The sequence below is a fragment of the Cibotium barometz genome, chromosome 49 (genome assembly GCF_041138505.1).
Source record: "Cibotium barometz isolate CiBa-2024 chromosome 49, ASM4113850v1, whole genome shotgun sequence".
Classification (NCBI taxonomy): Eukaryota; Viridiplantae; Streptophyta; class Polypodiopsida; order Cyatheales; family Cibotiaceae; genus Cibotium; species Cibotium barometz.
The window spans coordinates 11,368,930-11,391,516 of record NC_141094.1 but is presented as its reverse complement, the minus strand read 5'-3'; the positions used below and the strand labels follow the sequence as shown (position 1 = coordinate 11,391,516).

At 39.7% G+C, this 22,587-nt stretch overlaps 1 protein-coding gene across 1 annotated transcript; it reads left to right on the top strand.

Moving 5' to 3' along the window:
• Positions 1–5,063: 5,063 nt before the first annotated feature.
• LOC147610290 (G-type lectin S-receptor-like serine/threonine-protein kinase SD2-5) lies at positions 5,064–8,398 on the top strand. The gene has a single exon (XM_086786455.1). It carries the CDS (start codon positions 5,067–5,069, stop codon positions 7,755–7,757), a length of 2,691 nt encoding a protein of 896 aa, XP_086642581.1. The 5' UTR covers positions 5,064–5,066; the 3' UTR covers positions 7,758–8,398.
• The last annotated feature ends 14,189 nt before the right edge of the window (positions 8,399–22,587 follow it).

Here is a 22,587-nt window from a genome sequence, read left to right as displayed (position 1 = left end):
CAGCCATCTAGGCATATTCCTAGAGCCCTCAATCTCTTGTCTCTCATCCTCAAGTGCATCATGCACATCTGCATCAGATATAGGCTGATCTGTGCCATCATTTAAAACCTGCATAGGCTGAAAAACTGCCTCATGAGGTATTGCACTTGACTGTGCACCACTGAAAAGAGGCAACAATGTATCATAGACATCACGTGAGCTGATATCTGTCTCCTTAGTACATGAAACCAAGGGCTGAACTGCATCTTCCACAAATACAACATCACGGCTAACCAAAATGCGCTTTGTCTGTGGATGATACAAACGATAGCCTTTGCTCTCAGCACTATATCCAACAAAAATACATTTGACAGCTTTGTCATCCAATTTTCTGCGATGTTGCACAGGCACTAATGCATATGCCAGGCAACCAAAAACACGTAAATGGCCAACAGATGGCTTGCGGCCATGCCATGCCTCATATGGAGTGACAACCTGTAATGCTTTGGTGGGACACCTGTTTAGTACATAAGTGGCACACATGACAGCCTCAAGCCAAAAACCATGTGGTAGACTTTGACTCTTAACCATACATCTTGCCATTTCCATGAGAGACCTGTTTTTTCTCTCAGCCACACCATTTTGCTGTGGTGTATACGGCACTGTACATTGGTGTTTTATCCCACGCTCAGCCAGAAATGCATTAAATTCTGAAGACATATACTCCCCCCCTCGATCTGAACGGAGGGTGCCCATCTTACTTTCTGACACATTTTCAGCCATAACCAAAAACTGTTTGAAGCACAAAAACACTTCGGACTTTGCCTTCAAAGGATATACCCATGCATGCCTGGTAAAATCATCAATAAAAGTCACGAAGTAAAGGTAGTTTCCAAATGATGGAGTTTGCATGGGACCACAAACATCACTGTGAACAAGCTGCAATCTGCGTTCAGCTCTCACTGATCCATCTTTGGGAAAGGAAGCACGCTGCATTTTACCCAATATGCAGCCCTCACAAACATGCTTGACAGGTGCCTCAAGCTTAGGCAAAGAAGACACCATTTCAGATTTCTGCAGGCGCAGCAAACTTGCAAAATTCAGATGACCAAAACGTGCATGCCACAGTTTTGCATTTGAAATAGCCTGCGTATCCATAATAGCACATGCTGAATCCTCTACACATTTGCCATCCATATTGAGCTTATACAGCCCTCGACATAGTGAACCAGATGCTACAATGATGTCACCACAAGAGAGATCATGAACAGTACATCTGTCATCCACAAATTTTACAACCAAACCTGTTTTGGCAAATGCGGAGACTGACAGCAGATTCTTTTTGATCCCTGGCACATACAATGCATCAAAAAGTGTAAAGGTGTTGCCATTTGCAACATTCAGCACAATCTGTCCAACTCCTTTAACGGGATAAGAGGAGTTATTGGCACAAGTGACAGTATTCCCTGTGGGAGCAGACTCAAGGAAAGTGAATAAACTGCGCTGCGAGGTGATATGCTTAGTGGCACCACTGTCAAAGTACCATACATCTGAATCTACTGCAGACATACATGTGTCATGCAAAGATGGGTCATAACTGCACTGCGCATTGAATGCCCATTCTGTATCTAGCACAACATTAGCAGATTCATTGTTAGAAGGAGAGGCATCTGCAACAGCCATACCAGCCTCTTTCTTCTTAGCCTCTTTCGCAGCCAGCTTAGGACACGCTTTGATGACATGATCATTTCCCTTACAGTACTTACAAAATGTCTTCTGTTTGTCACCCTTCTTCTCATCTTTGTCTTCCTTCTTTGGTTGCGCAGCATTTGCAGATTTCTGCTTACTAGAAGAAAAGCCAGCTTTACCTTTCCCGCTTCTCTGACTAGCACCGAAAGCTTGATCTGCGACACGCATAATATTCCTGTTTTGCCTTGACTGGTCTTCTTGCAGCAAAACAGAAACTAACTCCTCAAATGATAAGGCATTGGGATTGCCTTTCATCATCAAGCGAAGAGTGGAAGCAAAACCCTGATAAGAATCTGGTAGACCATTCAAAACAGTCTGCACAAGTGAACTGTCTGACAGGATTTCATCTGCAGAAATGAGCTGCTCTTTGAAATCCTTGATCTTTGTCAAAAAGCTATCCATAGAATCACCTTCGTTCATATGCTCATTCTCCAACTGTTTTCGGAGGTAAGCAACACGAGCCTCATTTCTTGCCTGATACAATGTGGCAAGTACATCCCAAGCATCCTTAGAAGTCCTGCAGGAGCGAATATGTGGGATAATGGTACGTTTGACAGACAGCGCAATCAAGGCATGAGCCTGCGCATCTCTACCATCCCAACGAATCTGCTCTGCTGAAAGTGGTGGTTCTCGAACAGCTGCTACAGCACTTGTGCCTGCACCATCATCAACAGTACCTGTTTCTGATGTGTTTGCAGCATTCCCAGCCACAATAGGACGTGCATCAATACCCTGCACAATATTCCATAACCCCTTTGCTACCAATACATGTCGCATCATATATGCCCACAATGGATAGTTGGTGCCATCCAACTTATCCTCAGCAGCCAACATGCGGAATACATCATTGTTGTCAGCCATGGCCAATGACTGTACTACTAGATGTAAATGCTGTCTGCAAGAGGTAAACCTGTATAAAATCGACCTGTGCTATATAGCACAGCCCAAAACAGACGAATGGGCACCTGTCCTGCAGATTTTAATCTTGACAGAAAATCTGCACAGTAGGACGATTTTGCCTGCGCAGTACTTGGAATGCAAAAACGGAGGGCGAAATGACTTCAGATCAAAATTCTGAAACGACCAAGCCCTACGGGCTCTCCCACGGCATATACTAACCTGCAGACGCTCGTGAAACCTCGTTGCAATCGGAGGAGATGAAGCGGCAGGTGCCGGTGATGCTGCCCGGGAGGAGGAAGCCTGCTCTGATACCAATTGTTGGAATTAGGGTTGCAGGAATGCACACACAACTTCAAGAAGATGAGGAAGCTTGAGCACAACACAGTAGTGTATTATGAGTGCCAAAAATGAAAGATAACAAGCCCTAGAAGATAATGGGCGTATATACAATGCACGGGGGAAAAAACCTCCTAGTGAGGGAAAAAGTGCCCCGGCGGTCCTAAGTGTGTTCACACACATCACTACTATAATATGGTAACAACACACACACATGTACACACCGCATATACACTAATGCAAACGCACACTATCTCTTGCCACACAAACTATCTCCTACATAGAAATTCTCTACCTCTCTGTGAATATACTCGTGTGTACATCTATGTGTGTGCATGTCTATGTGTGTGCACATGTACTTGTGTATGTGAGTGTATTTATGTGCTTGTGTGCATATGTCTATGTGTTGCACGTGTGTCCATGCGTACGAGTGTGTGTATGTGTGTTTGTATGCATGTGTGCACGTATCATGTGCTTGTGTGTGTGTGTGTGTGCATGAACATACATGTGTGTGCGTCGACATACATATAAATCTATTTATATATACATGCTTACATACCTATAGATACACATACATACATAATATATATACTTGTGTGTGTGTATGTATACTCTCTCTCTTATACATACACATAATATATATATGTGTGTGTGTGTATATTCTCTCTCTTCCACATGCACATAATATAATATTAGAAGATATGTACGTATGTCTGTGTGTGTGTGTGTGTGTGAGGAGGAGGGGGGAGGGGTGGGCAATTTGGTTTCTACTAATGTATTATGTATATATATATATATATATATATATATATAAGAAACTCATTCAATGAGTAAATGGTTTGATGGTAATAACTACCTGTGTGCCCCAATGCATCTAGGCGTGTGGGAAAGAAACCCCCAAACACTTGTCTTCTCTTCTCTTTTCTCCTTTTCAAAACTTCTCCCTCTCCTTTCTCCACGTGCAGGGGTAGGCACTGTTCCTTTATCTTGTATAGATAGATAGATAGATAGATAGTGTCTATGTTTTCAAGCCTTCTTGCAAAAGTCCATTTCAATGTGTCTCTTGAAAAGACTTGATTACATTAAAAATATATTCCTTACAAAGACTTGATTACATGAAAAATCTCTCTCTTGATAAGACTTGATTGTTGATCTTGAAAAGACTTCATTACATTAAAAATATATTTCTTACAAAGACTTGATTACATGAAAAATCTCTCTTGACAAGACTTGATTGTTGACTCTTGAACTTTTAGGCTATGAATAATAAATGGGCTTAGAAGTGTTCAAGAATAAAGGAAAAAAGAGAAAAATACAATAGTTGCGGAAAGGCAAGGGAGGTTTTTGGTAGTAATATAAAACTCGCATTATTTTTAAGGTACAATACCTTTCCTTTGTATTAGTGGGCAACCCTTGTTCCCTACATATAAAACTAGCATTATTTTTAAAAGAAAAGATACAATGCCTTTTCTTTGTATTAGTGGGCAACCCGTGTTTAGCACGTTTTTTGAGACTCCAAATTCAAAATTTACCCAAACCTCTTCTTCCCCTTCCTCAACCTCTAAATGCGTGGCAACTTTGTGAAACTCTTCCTTAAGATAATACTAGTTGGGAACTCGTGCTTCACACGTCTTTTGAGGCTTTCAAAATCAAATTCTACCGAAACCTCCTCCTCCTCTTCTAGAACCTCCAAATTCTTGACAAGTGGCAGCTTTGTGAAACCCTTCCTTAAGATAATATAAATATAAAAATAGAGATATATATAAAGAGAGAGAGAGATGAGTTTTGAAGAAAATATAAAAAAAAGTAAAAAATAAGGTATTTAAAACTAAACCTTCTAGCCAATAGAACATTCGGCTCTGGGTTCAATACTGACGACGTGTGAACGGATGAATGATTCCACCTTCCAAATTTGAAAACTTTAGAGAAACGGTGAAACCCACGTGCATCAAAGCCCTCAAACGTTCTCGAGAAGGCCTCTCCTCGTGGAAAACATTTTACACATAAACGCATAAATATAGATGATTTTTTCGAAGGTCAAGCTAGTTTTTATTTATTTAGACAAGTCTACAGTATATATGTGTGTGTGTGGGATGGGATTAATGGTTTACGGCCTCAGGTATATCTGTGTGTGTGGTGTTGGATCAGTCTCTTCTTGCTTCTCCAACATGGTTTCGCCATTTTGGCACTGGCTTGTGTTAGATTTTCTCCTTTCCTCGATGCTGCCTGCAGTTATCTGTGATGATTCCGAGTCCTCAGTACCCTCTAGTATCCCTCTGGACACTTACCTTCCTCCTGAGATCAACTCCAACCACTTAGTTCTTGTCTCTCCCAATGGCATGTTTAATCTCAATGTTGAAACCTGGCGGGATTCCCCCGGCTCTTACTGTATGGCTGGTGTAAGAAACGTTAAGATTAACCCTGGTACCATGCTATGGGCCGCCCATAACGCCCAGCCTCTTGCGGCAACCACTTGTCGGCTCTACTTGTCTGCAGACGGAGATTTACTGTTCCAATACGATGGCAACAACACGGCCTGGCAAACCCACACAGCACGAATGGGTGTCCACAACCTTACCCTCCAAGACTCTGGGAACCTTGTTTTGCAAAACAAGCAAGGCGCCACTGTATGGCAAAGCTTCGACCAGAGCCCAGTGTTTCAATTCTACTCAGGAATGAATTTTACAGCTAACACCACTCTCTACAGTGAGTCCTCTGTTCCGGGCGGCAGCACCGACTTCAATGTCCCAGGCAACTATGGTATGGAGCTCAACAACCAGAGCACTTTGATTCTTTTCACTAACAGTAATGATTCTACTTCAAGGTTTGTGTACTGGAGCTATAGTCTAGCGGCTAATACAGAGGCCGTTGCCTATGTGACTGTTGAGGATGGGTTAACGTTCTATGATAAGCATTCAACAGTTCTTGGGTCCATCGCTCCTACTCTTGTTCCACCATCTAATCGCACTTTGAGAGTTGCTTTGATAGATCCTCCCTCAGCAAACTTGCTAGCATTTTACCGGACTGAACATCAATGGGAAATTTTTTACAACTCCTCCATAAGTGCTTGCGAGTATCCCGAACAGTGTGGGGATTTTAGTGTTTGCGACATGGCCACGGGAGCGTGCAGCTGCCCACAAGGTTTCCAACAAAGTGGCCCTGATTGCCAGCCTCTCAAAGCTTTGCCCTCTTATGCATCAAATTGCACAGCCGTGGTCGATTCCAGCCTTTACACCTTTGTTCCTGTAAATGTCTCCTTTCAACCTCAGCTCTCTGCTCTTCCAGCTCACTCATCTGAGGATTGCGGCTCCTTTTGTGTGAAGAGTTGCAGTTGCAAGGCGGCTCTGTATGACCCGGCCACCGGTTCCTGTTCTCTTTTCTCAGTTCTGCAAACTGTGCCTACAAGGGTGAACAGCAGCCAGTTGATGCTGCTCAAGGTTCTGAGAGAGAGGCATTCTTCCAGAACGCACGAGGTGATAGGAGTTGTCTGTGCAGCCATTGGTGCCAGCTTGTGCTTAATCATGGTGTTGTGTAATTGTTGGTGCAAATTAAGAAGGGGTAGAAGAAGATCAGAAGCTGCAAGTGAAGAGATTTTTCTGCAGGCGCTTCCAAGGCTTCCTCCTAGGTTCACTTACAAGGAGCTGGAGATGGCCACCAAGGAATTCTCCACAAAGCTCGGCTCTGGAGGGTTTGGGGCGGTATATGAAGGTGTGATGCCGTCTGGTGTGAAGCTAGCTGTGAAGAAGCTAGAAGAGGGCCATGGCCAAAGCTCGGCTCAATTCAGGGCGGAGGTGGCCACCATAGGCAGCGTGTCACACATGAATCTGGTGACTCTCAAGGGCTTCTGCATCGAGGGTGAGTCCAGGATGCTCGTGTATGAGCATATGGCCAATGGGTCCTTAGATAGGTGGCTGTTCGGCGTTAATCCGGGGAGAGACCAGGCGCAGCTGGATTGGGAGCAGAGGTGCAGGATAGCTCTGGATACGGCAAAGGGGCTTGCCTACTTGCATCACGAGTGCGCAGAGCGCATCGTGCATTGCGATGTGAAGCCAGAGAACATCCTGCTGGATGAGGAGTTCAACGCCAAACTGGCGGACTTTGGCCTTGCTAAGCTGGTCGGGCGGGACCACCAGAGCTTCGCCATGACCACCCTCAAAGGAACGAGAGGCTACCTGGCGCCGGAGTGGCTGCAGGACGCCACCATCACAGCCAAGTCGGACGTCTACAGCTACGGTGTCGTCTTGCTGGAGCTCATCAGCGGCAGGCGCTCCCTCGATGCCGACTACGGCTACCTGCCCACGATAGCCTTCCGAATAGTAACCACGTCATCAAATGCAGCAAACTCCATCCCCGCTATATCATTGGATGCAGCCAATCCGACCCCTGCTGCTTCAGTCCAGGGTGGCAGCGGCACCCTTCTGTACGAGCATAATTCCAGCATGGCTGCCCTGCTGGACCACCGCCTCCTCTCAGCCGTGCCAGCCGCCAGCCTGGAGCGCATGGTTTTGATCGGGCTCTGGTGTGTCCAGCCACACCCCACCGCCCGGCCGCCCATGTCTTTCGTCGTCAAAATGCTGGAGGGCGTGGCGGATATCCCTCCGCCGCCTCTTCAGAGCCCTTCATCCGACGACCAGTCGTCCTTTTTGGAGGCCTACGAACGGCTCAAATTAACAGTATCGAGGTCTTCTTCCACCTTTGATCATTTCGAAGATCCACAATCACAAACAACTACGGAGGGATCTGTTCCGCCCACCTCGCCATCCTCATGGCTTCTTGCACCCCATGCTCGATGAATCTAATGCAGCTCATGAGGTTAGTATAGGCTACATATGTCTTGTTATGCTACTGTGTCCTGTCTTGTTAGGCAGGACACAATTTCCACGTTTCCCTTGCACCACCTTTCTCCTTGCCATTTACACGTCCATTACCTTCCAATTATGCTTTCTTTTTAAAATCTTGGATATTCCTCACTCCTCATACACATTATATTGCCCCCCCAACAATTTGCTTCCATGCACACCTTCGAATACAACCTATGAGTGCCCACTCTATTTTTGGACGCGTACACATACAGAGCGACCGAATGGCTGATACCACCTCCAGTAGACCATGCTCTGGACAAACTTGTACAAGCCTACTACCAAGCCATCCACCCTGTACATCTGCCAGGGCATTCCAGGGCAAAGCTTTATACATGCCATGCTGCATCCCATATGTACACAAGCCCAAAACACCTTACAGAATTTTGCCTGACACTAATATGCGGCTATAGCCACACATGTATAGCCACGAGTAGAGTCGCGTATTGGGAAAGAAATCTAGAGAGCATTCCGAGAGCTAAAAATATTCCAATATCATAGAAGAAGAAGAAGCATAATTGCATTGTAATAATATAATTAAATATGGACTGAATCAAGATTGGCAAATTGAGAAATTGTTTAATGAATTAGGGTGAGCTTGGCCCAATATCTCTTACATCTTCTATCAAATCCATACATGCTAAACTGGTCTATCTCAAGATCCATATGTCCCATTGCAAGATCAACCAAAAGACCTATCCCACTAGCAATGGAATCAACATCATTATCATTATGCTCGAAATTAATTCCATCCTCATTATCTTGGGTAAAGAAACCTTCATCTTAATTAGTTGGTGGTATCTCGCGTTCTTTATCTTGTACTTAATCCTCTGCATGTTCATTTTTTACTACCACTTCGTCCATGAGCTCTTTAATATCCCTATCTTGAAAAATGCCCTTTGAATGAAGAGGGACTTGTATGACATACCACCATTTCTTCTCATGTATATCTGCGTGAAACACAACCTTGTAAGAAAAAACACATCGAGTGTAAATTAACATGCATAAATATGATATAATAAAAGGTTATGATTATAATTTACTTGTCACGATGGTGAGGTAGCACAAATGTGTCCCTCTCTGTTTGTAAATTTTTTTAAGAATTGATCACCATAAATCCATTTGGATGCCTTTTCACAGTTGCTTGAGCGCCTCCACACACATCCTTGAACCACTCCTCCCTAGTGGGATTTATGGGTGATGCACATTGACAACCTTACAAATATCTAAAGCATGTAACATGGCTCTAAGGCCTTGTCTTACGAATAGCCCATATTATGCCACATACCACTGCCTCAAAAGCTAATGGATGCTCAGTCTATTTGCATGCTCTTTTTGCACTCTTCAATGGATTCACTTAATGGGTCCACTGTAAAAGTCACATATTTTGGGCAATGACCATCATTCTCCAAAATAACTCTTCGACTCACATGTCTAGGTCTCTTTGTTCTCATGCTCGTTAGATTCATGCATTCCATTTCTCGTGATACAAACCATGCCTCTTCAATCATAGCATGTGTCTGTTGAAATATACAAGTGAAAAGGGTGTGTGTGGGAACAAGCTCTTGGATAGAGGCTGTAAAAGAGGAGATGTAATTGTGAAAGAACCTGTGAAAAGGTTAGGAGAATCTACTGGGAGAGAATAATGGGTAGCATGAGGGAATTTAGGAGTGTGGAGTTATTCTGGGAGATAATCAGGGAAAAGAGAAGAGGTGGAGAGAATCAGGCAAGAGGTGGAGATATTCAGGGAGTGAATCATGGAGAAATCAAGGGGATTTGATGCTTGATGTAAACACTATAAATTGAGGCATAGCCCTAATGAGAATTTGCTGGTTTTTGAGTATCCATGCCTACATTAATCTATCTGCTAATTATTCACTAATTACGTCTTAATCACTTGCTAATCACTTTGTTAATTATGTTGATTCTAGTGTTTGATCCACCATAGCTCATCATTTAGCTCAAATTTCAACATGGTATCAGAGCCATGCCTAGAATCAACCAGATTTATGAGCCCATTAGTGAATTAATCAAGATTAGTAAGTAATTAGCAAAAAAATCAGTTTTTAGTAAGCTTTTACTCTTCTCCTTCACCCCCAGCCAGTGGAGGGTCTCTAGCTCTTAGCACACTTCAAATTAGGCCACAAGCTTCTAGCTTAAGCTAGCCAACACCCCTAGCTACAAGCACATCAAACGGCGCAGCAAAACGCGAAGGCGTTTAGGAGAAATCGCCGTTTTCTTTAGCGCTGATTTTTCTGAGTATTCTGCAGATCTTGAGCTCATCAAATCAAATTGAGCTAATTCCTCTTAGCACAAAGGGTAATCAAGCATGCTCTACAAGCTGGTGAAGACAGAAATCAATTTCATCAAGTCTACAGAGAGATCCAAGCTCTTCATCAAATCTGCAGGTGACTTTGGTAAAACAGAGATTAAGCTTTCATTATTTGGTCAAATCTTGTGTTTCTTGGCTTAATCCTCTACTAGACTCATTGCTATTGATGCCTTTGAAAGCATTTGAGCTCATTTGAAGTGGAAGGCACCAGATCTGGGCTCCCCGCATACTCTGTTTTCTGCACACAAACCAGAGCATTAATTTGCTAATCAGTGATTAATCAGTGCTAATCACTGTACTTTGGTACAATTGAGGGTTCAAATTAACCATTAGGTATCTGATACAGATCCCTAAAGCTTCAGATTGCAAATCGGAGTTGGTTTGATACTCCAACCATCCCGTACAAATTGGTTACTCTCAATTTAATGTAATTTCTGGTGATTTTATGCTGATAAAATTATTGTAATCATCTATTAAACACCAGATTGAGTTGTAAAAGGGTAGACACTGCCCTTGAATCTTGAATTTGGATCAAGAGGTAAGACCCCCTTCACATCACCATGAATTCAGCACAGGAAATAGCCAAATTTAATGGAGAACAGTTTTATACATGGCAAACAAAAACCTTGTATTTGCTGATGAGGAAAAATTTATGGGGATTAGTTGAAGGGAGAGATGAATGCCCAGAGAGAGGGAAAAATGAGTGGAAGAGTAGGAATGAAAAAGCATTGGGGCTTATTGCACTCAGTTTAAATGATGAGATCATTCATCATATCACAGGGATACAGTGGGCAAAAGATGCATGGGATGAACTCAATAAATTATTTGGTACACAAGAAAAAAATTCCAAGATAATCTATTATAAGGGACCTTAGCCTAAGGGTCTACATTTTCAGAAATTTTTAGATTCTGGTCCAATTAAGGTTCCAATGGGCCAATTGGATTAATCCAAGTGTTGGGATGAGATAAATCCAAAAGAATAAAAGAAAATATCTAAAAATGAGTTAATGCTCACATAAGATGAAGAGTTGACTGAGTACAAGGTTTATTAGTTAAAAATTATGAGATATTACTAAAAAAAATGAGATATTTTGGAATAATGATGCATTTTTGAAGCCTTGGTAAGGAAAGGGGACTCTTGAGGTAGGCACCTCTTTCACATGTGTGGAAGGGTTTTTAACTCAAAAAAATTGTGATATTTTTATCTCTCCTCTCTCTTGGATTAAACCAAATCAAAAAGGGAGCCAAACTGGTCCAAATTGAGTCCAACTGAACCTCGAAAATTCTAGAACCCAATTGGACTTGGTTAGTGGCCTCCCTGGGAGCTTGGAGCTCTCTCTCTCTCTCTCTCTCTACAATAACTCTTGGAGTTGCTCTTCTCCTCTTGGTGGACCAATTGATTGGTCGGGGGCCTCATTGCAATTAGAGAATCAAGTCAAACTTGGATATAAAATCAAATTTTATGGTTTTTTTCTAATTTTCTCAATAACTTTCTTCTTCTCAACCCTTCTTAAGCTTGACAAGCTTTCAAAATGATTTTTTTAATTCAAATCAAGCTTTTCCTAAGTTTCTTAATGTTTGATTAGCATTAAGTTAACCTTTATGCTTAAATTATAATGCTTTCTTTAAGTAAATCTCTCTCTCTAAAAAGAATAGCCATCTTTATGGCTAAATCCCTTGAAAAGGGATTCTTCTTAATGATAGTCTCTTAATTCAAAGCTAAACTCTAGGCTTGATAAGCTAGAGACTAAGAAAATGATATTTTCATGATTTTGTATTATTAAAATAATGGTAGATTCTTTTAGATTGTTTATGAGTAGTTGAAAATTACTCTAATTCATTCTAAATGAGAAATGGATTATCCTAACAATTCGAAAAAAGAGGAATGTTAAAATTAGCTTAATCTAGTGGGATAATCAAAGTTATGTTGTTTAAAATTATGATTTAAATTCATAGTTTGATTTTAAGCATAAAAGAGGAACTACTATCATATTTTTATTACAAGCTTTTATTCTTTAGAAAAAAACTGAGAATTATCAGTAATAGCCAGGCGAAGCTATGGTAAAATTTTTAGAAAATAATACGTATCTTATTTTTATGCATAATGCTAAAAGGGGACTTCCTACCATATTCTAGGATTGGACATCCTATGCAAAAGAATGATTTTCATCATATTCATGAGAAATAATTTTATTATAATTATGCATAATTAATTGACTATGAGAAAAGAGTAAATGTTTGGTAAATTTATTTTTTACAAAAAGAAGAATTTTTGGTAAATTTATTTTTATACAAAAAGAGGAATTTCCATGATATTTGAGATCCAAGTAATTAAATGGTAAAAGATGAATTTTTGGCGTAATGCAAATTATGAGTATTTATCAAAAGTGAAATTTTGAGCATTATTAATTTTATTAAAAAATATGGATAGAATTGATTTTTGTAAATCCCATGAATCTTTTACTCAAAAGAAGAATATTGAATATATTTCAGTTGAGAAATTTGAGAAAGAACATGAAAATATCCATCAAGAAAATATATCTTACTAGGCCAAGCAATTGGCAGAAACTTAGAAAAGTCCTATTGGTATCGAAAGTAGAAAACGATACTAAATGTGAATGTGATGTGATAAGATGTGAATGCAATGTGATGAGATGTGAGTGGATGTGATGAGATGTGGATGAGATGTGATGTGATGTAAATGGATGTGGATGTGGATGTGGATGTGATGAGATGTGATGCAAATGGATGTGGATGTGGATGTGGATGTGATAAGATGTGATGTGATGTGATGTAAATGGATGTGGATGTGGATGTGATGAAATGTGGATGAGATGTGATGTGATGCAAATGGATGTGGATGTGGATGTGGATGTGATGAGATGTGATGTGATGTGATGTGAAAGGATGTGAAGTGATGTAAATGGATGAGAATGAGATTTGATGTGATAGATATGCATGTGAACGAATGTGGGATATGAATGGGTGCGATGGATGTGATGAGATGTGAGTGGATGTGGTGAGATGTGAATGTGATGCAATGAGATGTGAATGGATGTGATGTGATGTGGATATGGTTAGATATGAATAGATGAGATATGATGTGGATAGATGAGATGTGATGTGATGTGGACTTGGGTAGATGTGAATGGATGTGAAGTGATGTAAATAGATGTGAACGTGATGTGATGATATGTGGATGTGATATGGATGTAGATGGATGTGATGTGATATGAATGGATGAGATGCAATGTGGATATGTTGTGATGTGATGTGATCAGGATAGATTTGGATTGATGTGATGAGATGTTATATGATGTGATTGCATGAGATTGGATGATTGGGAAATATGGGTAGAATTGATATTTGTACATCCCATGAATCTTTTACTCAAAAGAATGTGAATGTGATGCAATGAGATGTGAATGGATGTGATGTGATGTGGATATGGTTAGATATGAATAGATGAGATATGATGTGGATAGATGAGATGTGATGTGATGTGGACTTGGGTAGATGTGAATGGATGTGAAGTGATGTAAATAGATGTGAACGTGATGTGATGATATGTGGATGTGATATGGATGTAGATGGATGTGATGTGATATGAATGGATGAGATGCAATGTGGATATGTTGTGATGTGATGTGATCAGGATAGATTTGGATTGATGTGATGAGATGTTATATGATGTGATTGCATGAGATTGGATGATTGGGAAATATGGGTAGAATTGATATTTGTACATCCCATGAATCTTTTACTCAAAAGAAGAATATTGAATATATTTCACTTGAGAAATTTGAGAAAGAATATGAAAATATCCATTGAGAAAAAGTACCTTTAAGTAGGCCAAGCAATTGGCAGAAACTTAGAAAAGTCCTATCAGTATTGAAAGTAGAAAACGGTACTAAATGTGAATGCGATGTAAATAAGATGTGAATGTGATGTGAGAAGATATGAATGCGATGTGATAAGATGTATGTGGATGTGATGAGATGTGAATGCGATGTGATAAGATGTATGTGGATGTGATGAGATGTGGATGAGATGTGATGTGATGTAAATGGATGTGGATATGGATGTGGATGTGGATGTGGATGTGGATGTGATGAGATGTGATGTGATGCAAATAGATGTGGATGTGATGAGATGTGATGTGGATGTGGATGTGATGAGATGTGGATGAGATGTGATGTGATGTAAATGGATGTGGATGTGAATGTGATAAGATGTGAATTAGATGTAATGATATGTGAAAGGATGTGATGTGATGTAAATGGATGAGAATGAGATGTGATGATATGTGAAAGGATGTGATGTGATGTAAATGGATGAGAATGAGATGTGATGAGATATATATGCATGTGAATGAATGTGGGATGTGAATGGGTGTGATGGATGTGAATGGATATGATGAGATGTGAGTGGATGTGGTGAGATGTGAATGTGACGTAATGAGATGTGAATGGATGTGATGTGATGTGGATCTAGTTAGATATGAATGGATGAGATATGATGTGGATAGATGAGATGAGATGTGATGTGATGTGATGTGGACTTGGGTAGATGTGAATGGATGTGAAGTGATGTAAATAGATGTGAATGTGATGTGATGATATGTGGATGTGATGTGGATCTGAATGAATGTAGATGGATGTGATGTGATATGAATGGATGAGATGTAATGTGGATATGTTGTGATGTGATGTGATCAGGATAGATGCATATGACTAGATGCAGAATAAGCAATGTGAATTGATGTAGAAGAATGTGGAATAACAAGAAATGACGTGGAACAATGTGGAAAGATGAGAGTTCCTTAGAAACTGTATTTATGAAACCTGTTTTTAAATGACTGTTTTATGTCAAGAATGCTGGGGAAGCATTTTGACCATCTTGTGAATGAGATCGTGGAGACCTAAGTGATAAAGTTGCAATAGCTGACGGAGAGTCAATGGAGGACGTCTCGCGTAGCAAGGTCGACCGAGGTCTTGACTAGCCTCGGTTCGATTTAAATGGTGAGCTTCCGATATACGATGGATGAGGGACCAAGGAAGTGACCTATGAGTGAAGCGCTAGGTGACTTGCGAAAGGAGCCTAGAGGGTGCTGACCATACGGTGCTCGGGCTCTAGGTTGCCGAAGATACCCACGCGTGCGTCGAGTAAGAAAATGGAATAAGGAGTTAGAGTTGTTTTCTGAACTCCGGTATGGATCTGGTTGATTGGCTATATCCTAGAGGAATCGCCTGTCTACTGGGCGAGGGAAGTTTTTTCGGGTTCGATTTTGGAAAAACCGAGGGATTAGTCTCTTGTCCGGATATCCCTGGGTGTGAGGCCGCGAGTGAGAGGCTCTGCCCTATGCAAGAAGCGCTACTTCCACTGCTAGCACCCCGGAATTCATTGCGCGGAGTGAGCAGGGATCTTTTAGCTGGTATCAGAGCGATTTGGCTAAAGTGGATCAACCGAGTAACAAGAAATGTCAAAAATTTATGAAGTACCAGTAAAAGATTGTAATTGTGTGATGAAATTTATACAAATTGATATTTAGAATGAAGATTCATAAATTGGAAATTGGGTCTTCAGATGGAAGTACCGCAATTGTATGGAATCCCTAACTTGCTTGAGGCCTAGATATGATGGTATTTACCTTATAGTTCCAAGGACTGTGATTACATGTATATACCGTGGGTATAACTGCAGCTCTTTACTAGCAATATATTCGAGTAAATCTAAGACCTTGAAGTTATAAACAAAAATGCTATCTAGAGGATGAATTTGAATGTTGGTTGATATGATTTTTGAATTCTGGTTGAAAATTGATGAATTGATTTGGATTTTGATTGAAAGATAATGATTTCAGAATTCTGGTTGAAAGAAGATAAGTTGAACAAAGCCACAATAAGGATCAATGGGACGAATCCTAGTGATGATGTTAGTAACTGGAATGACGATTATGATTTCAGCAAATCACTATGAGATTAGTGGATTGTGCTGACAGATTGTTGCTGTTTGACCTTTCACCCAGTGGATCTAATTAAGGAATGACAAATTGAGAACCTCCATAACTGAAATTCCCATGGAGGAATGTCCAGATGGAATTTTTGGTTTGATGGACCATTATTGTGATAAGAATATGAATGAATTATTCTTTGGTAAAGGAGTTCTGTATGTTCTTCTTGTAGAAGGGATCTTTATCCCAGGATTCTATGAGGGGTTGACCAATCTAAAGAACCCCAGAATCAGTTAGATCTAAAGTCGGATTTGAATTATAAATAAAGTGGTTTTTTCACCTGAGCGTCTTGGTTAATTTGGGGAAAAGAGTCTGAACAAGAATTTTCGTATTGATAGGATCATGGATCGAGGTCATCGTGGTAGGAATGTTAATCTCCAACTCGATGAGGAAGAGCTCGACCCGGAGGTTCGTAAAACTCTTCATAGATCGCAGCCTGGACCTTTCAAGGGTGAAGGGGAAAACTTGGGTGAGGCTGTGGAGAAGTGGATAAAAGCGATGGAAGAATACTTCGATGTCACTGGGTACAATGAGAAGAGTAAAATGGCTCTTGCAAGGTTGAAGATAGTGGAAACAGCCAGAGTGGCATGGAGAAACCACTGTGAGACAAACTGTATGGATCGAAACACCCAGACATGGAATGATCTCAAGATTTACCTAAGGAAGATATTCTGTGTTCCCGGCTTTTTGCAAACAAAGATGAACGGATTCTTAGAGTTAATCCAGGGGAGTAGAACTATTGAAGAATATCATCAGGCATTCGCTCTCCTCCTTAAGTACTCACCATCGCTAGATGCAGAACAGCTGATGGTGGCCAAGTTCATTTGGGGACTGAATGAACCTTTGAATATCCTAGTGAAGAATGCCAAGCCAGTTTCCATGGCCGAAGCAGTGCAGATGGTGAAGGATTTCGCCAAGGCCTTTGATGTCAAGGTCCCACCCAAGCTAGCACCTTCATATTTTAAAAGATTTCTAGCTCCAGAAGGTAATTCCAACTTTCCACCACCTAAGAGACAACAAGGTCAAACTCAGGATATGGGAAGTTCCAGAATGGAAGAAAGGTCTTTTTCCTGGAACGCAATCCCCTAGAATTTAACTTCAGAAGCTCCACCCTTGAACAAAGAAGTGAAATGCTATAACTGTCAAGGATTTGGACATCGCAGTATGGCTTGCCCAACTCCTTTTGGATCAAGGTTTTCGGGGCAGGGAAGTCAGGGACCAAGATTCCAGACTCCAGCTCCTTTCTTCAAGAGTAATCAGGTTCCTTTTTGTCAAAATAAGGGAAATCCCAGAGGTAGACCCTCTAACCAACCCTCAGTTTCAATCCAAAGTAGTGCAAGCCCTCCGCTTCAGAATAGGGGAAGTAAAAGAGAGATGTTCCCAAATCGACCGTCCACTTCCAAGGCAGTAACGCTGGAAGTGATTGAAGAAGAAGAAGATGAAAGAGATTATACTCCACCTGCGAGATAAGGACATCTCGCGTTTTTTAAGTGCGATAGGAGATAAGATTCCTCCCTCCAGCTTTTGAGGTGTAAAAGTGTAAGAACCTCCCCTTCTGTTCTTGTAATTATTCCCCTCTCTGAAATAGAAGAAAGATCTTGTTTTACCCTGTTTTGACCTAGAGAGAGAAAATATCTAGAGAGAGATAATCCAAAATTGAGATATCTTTGGATATAAAAATCCTCCTAGTGTCTAAAATGGATTCCCCTGAAACAGAAGTTCAAAATGAACTTTCCAATGTGCATTAGGAATTAATTAAAAATGGTATAAGGGACCTTAGCCACCTAGGGGTCTACATTTTCAGAAATTTTTGGATTATGGTCCAATTAAGGTTCCAATGGGCCAATTGGATTAATCCAAGTGTTGGGATGAGATAAATCCAAAAGAATAAAATAAAATACCCAAAAATGAGTAAATTCTCACATAAATGAAGAGTTGATTGAGTATAAGGTTTATTAGTTAAAAATTATGAGATATTACTAAAAAAATGAGATATTTTGGAATAATGATGCATTTTTGACACCTTGGTAAGGAAAGGGGGACTCTTGAGGTAGGAATCTCTTTCACACGCGTGAAAGGGTTTTTAATTCAAAAAAATTGTGATATTTTTATCTCTCCTCTCTTGTGGATCAAACTATATAAAAAAGGGAGCCAAACTGGTCCAAATCTTGTCCAAATTGAGTCAAACTGAACCTGGAAAATTCTAGAACCCAGTTGGACCTGGTTAGTGGCCTCCCTGATTTATAAATAGACCGTCATTCCTTTGTATTTTTATATTAGAGCTATAGCATGCTAGTATTATATTAAAATAATCATAATTTCTATTATCTCTTAAATTTTCCTCTCTCTTCGGAGCTTGGAGCTCTCTCTCTCTACAACAACTCTTGGAGTTGCTCTTCTTCTCGGTGGACCAATTGATTGGTCCACCGAGAAGAAGATTGATTGGTCGAGGGCTTCACTGCAATTAGAGAATCAAGCCAAACTTGGAGGTAAAATCAAATTTTATGCTTTTTCTCTAATTTTCTCAATAACTTTCTTCTTCTCAACCCCTCTCAAGCTTGAGAAGCTTTCAAAATGATTGTTTTAATTCAAATCAAGCTTTCCCTAAGTTTCTTAATGTTTAATTAGCATTAAGTTAACCTTTATGCTTAAATTGTAATGCTTTCTTTAAGTAAATCTCTCTCTCTAAAAGAATAGCCATCTTTATGGCTAAATCCCTTGAAAAAGGATGCTTCTCAATGATAGTCTCTTAATTTAAAGCTAAACTCTAGGCTTGATAAGCTAGAGACTAAGAAAATGATATTTTTCATGATTTTGTATTATTAAAATAATGGTAAATTGTTATGTTTAATTTTATGGTTAAAATTATGATTTAAATTCATAGTTTGATTTTAAGCATAAAAGAGGAACTACTATCATATTTTCATTACAAGCTTTTATTCTTTAGAAAAAAATTAAGAATTATCAGTAATAGCAGTGAAGCTATGGAAAATTTTTTAGAAAATAATACATATCTTATTTTTATGCATAATGCTAAAAGAGGGCTTCCTACCATATTCTAGGATTGGACATCCTATGTAAAAAGAATGATTTTCATCATATTCATGAGAAATAATTTTTTTGTAGTTATGCATAATTAATTGATTATGAGAAAAAAATAAATTTTTGGTAAGTTTATTTTTATGCAAAAAAAAAGAATTTTTGGTAAATTTATTTTTAGACAAAAAGAGAAATTTTCATGATATTTGAGATCCAAGTAATTAAATTGTAAAAGAGGATTTTTTGGCATAATGCGAATTATGAGTATTTATCAAAAGTGGAATTTTGAGCATTATTAATTTTATTGGGAAATATGGGTAGAAAAATTATTTTTGTAAATCCCATGAATCTTTTACTCATAAGAAGAATATTGAATATATTTCACTTGAGAAATTTGAGAAAGAATATAAAAATATCCATCGAGAAAAAGTACCTTTAACTAGGCCAAGCAATTGGAAGAAACTTAGAAAAGTCTTATCAGTATCGAAAGTAGAAAACGGTACTAAATGTGAATGCGATGTGATAAGATGTGAGTGGATGTGATGAGATGTGGATGAGATGTGATGTGATGTAAATGGATGTGGATGTGATGAGATGTAAATGGATGTGGATGTGATGAGATGTGATGTGATGCAAATGGATGTGGATGTGGATGTGGATGTGATGAGATGTGATGTGATGTGATGCAAATGGATGTGGATGTGGATGTGATGAGATGTGATGTGATGTAAATGGATGTGGATGTGGATGTGATGAGATGAGATGTGATGCAAATAGATGTGATACAAATAGATGTGGATGTGGATGTGATGAGATGTGATGTGATGTAAATGGATGTGGATGTGGGGAGATGTGGATGAGATGCGATGTGATGTAAATGGATGTGGATGTGAATGTGATGAGATGTGAATAAGATGTAATGATATGTGAAAGGATGTGATGCAATGTAAATGGATGAGAATGAGATGTGATGCGATGTAAATGGATGAGAATGAGATGTGATGATATGTGAAAGGATGTGATGTGATGTAAATGGATGAGAATGAGATGTGATGTGATAGATATGCATGTGAATGAATGTGGGATGTGAATGGGTGTGATGGATGTGAATGGATATGATGAGATGTGAGTGGATGTGTTGAGATGTGGTGAGATGTGAATGTGATGTAATGAGATGTGAATGGATGTGATGTGATGTGAATCTGGTTAGATATGAATGGATGAGATATGATGTGGACAGATGAGATGTGATGTGATGTGACTTGGGTAGATGTGAATGGATGTGAAGTGATATAAATAGATGTGAACGTTATGTGATGATATGTGGATGTGATGTGGATCTGAATGAATGTAGATGGATGTGATGTGATATGAATGGATGAGATGCAATGTGGATATGTTGTGATGTGATGTGATCAGGATAGATGTGGATATATGTGATGAGATGTAATATGATATGATTGGATGAGAATGGATGAAGGACGATCGGAATACATATGACTAGATGCGGAATAAGCAATGTGAATTGATGTAGAAGAATGTGGAATAACGAGAAATGATGTGGAACAATGTGGAAAGATGAGAGTTCCTTAGAAACTGTATTTATGAAACCTGTTTTTAAATGACTGTTTTATGTCAAGAATGCTGGGGACGCATTTTGACCATCTTGTGAATGACATCGTGGAGACCTAAGTGATAAAGTTCCAATAGCTGACGGAGAGTCAATGGAGGTTGTCTCGCGTAGCAAGGTCGGTTGAGGTCTTGACCAGCCTCGGTTTGATTTAAATGGTGAGCTTCCGATACGGTGGATGAGGGACCAAGGAAGCAGCCTATGAGTGAAGCGCTAGGTGACCTGTGAAGGAGCCTAGAGGGTGCTGACCATATGGTGCTCAGCGGGCTCTGGGTTGCCGAAAATACCCACACGTGCGTCGAGGAAGAAAATGGAATAAGGAGTTAGAGTTGTTTTCTGAACTCGGGTATGGATCTGGTTGATTGGCCTTGCTAGTCCTCAACGGATGAGTCCATGACTCTTTTATATGGATCTATGTGGTTGATCATGCTGATCTTCAACGGAGAGTCCATCTGAATTTTTCTTATGTGATTATAATTCCAGGTACTATGAGTTAGGAGAACTATTGAAAAGGCCTCTGAGTGAACAGGTGGTGAGCGTTCTGGTTACCAATGATGCCATAGGTACACTGATGAAGGAATGATTACAAATTGGAACTCAAGCTAGATATTTTGGAGGATTATGATCAGTGATACTATGATTTTATTAAAAGATTATTTTAAAGACAACTAAATCTGTGAAACAGGCAATTTCATATTGGGTGTGTAAGTGGTTGACTATCTTGAAGTTTTCTTGAAGCGCCGGCTAGGGGGCCTGGAAACTCTTTTGCCTGGTACCCATGGCGAAACATAACCAAATTCCTAAATGGATCCTATCACTACAGTGGTTGGGCGGTTGGCTAACCCAAGGGATTGGATGGGGTTAGGTTGGACTGATGGATCCCTAAAATGAGACTCAATTCTGATAAGTTAAGATAGTTGAAGTAAATCCTGGATAATCCTTATTCTATGGAAAAGAATCAATGGTTGTGCCTATTGATGAGGAAAAAAGCGTTGGTCTCTATGATCCAAGTGCAAGTCTCTTCCCTTGATCTGACCATGTGACTTAAAGGTTCGGTCGGATCAGGTTGGTTAGTTAACACTAGTTTGGTACCAAAACAGGACACTTAAGTGTCCTTTTTTGGGGGTTGCAAAAAAATCAAACTCCTAATGTAGGCTTTAAAAACCAAAATGCTTCATTGGGCATGTAGAACATAACCCTATGCTTATGTAAAAAATGCTAAACATATAAAATGCCTTTTTATTTGGAAGTACATAAGCAACAACGTAGCATATGTCTTGAAAATGAACATTTTTCAGGATTTTTCCAAATATGCAAGCATCATTCTCTCAAAAAAAAATCCAATGATATCAATAGCATTTTTCCCAAGATATTTTGATAGCATACATCAGTCCAAGGATGTAGAAGTTCACCAAAAAAATCATTTTCCTTTCCTAGAATTGTTTTCAAAAAAGTTGCATAAAATCAGCAAAAGTAACACGTATTATCAAAACTCAATCACGCCACTAAAAAATAATGTAGCCCTATAAATGAGAATGTTGATTATTGGTTTTCATGCTTGAGATGAGATAAATAAGCCATAATCTGATGTGTATGACACTAACTTAGCCTCCACTTAAGTAGGTTCTTATCGCCTAGTTCTAAAAAAACTGTACAAAATAAAAAAGTAAAATTTGATCATCTTTTATCAAAAACTAATCATAACTATGCTTGCACAAGTAGTCTACACCTATAGTTACAACAAATAATG

Bases quoted from the DNA above. Each gene is read 5' to 3' on its own strand.
- LOC147610290 (XM_086786455.1), top strand. From the start codon at position 5,067: ATGGTTTACGGCCTCAGGTATATCTGTGTGTGTGGTGTTGGATCAGTC.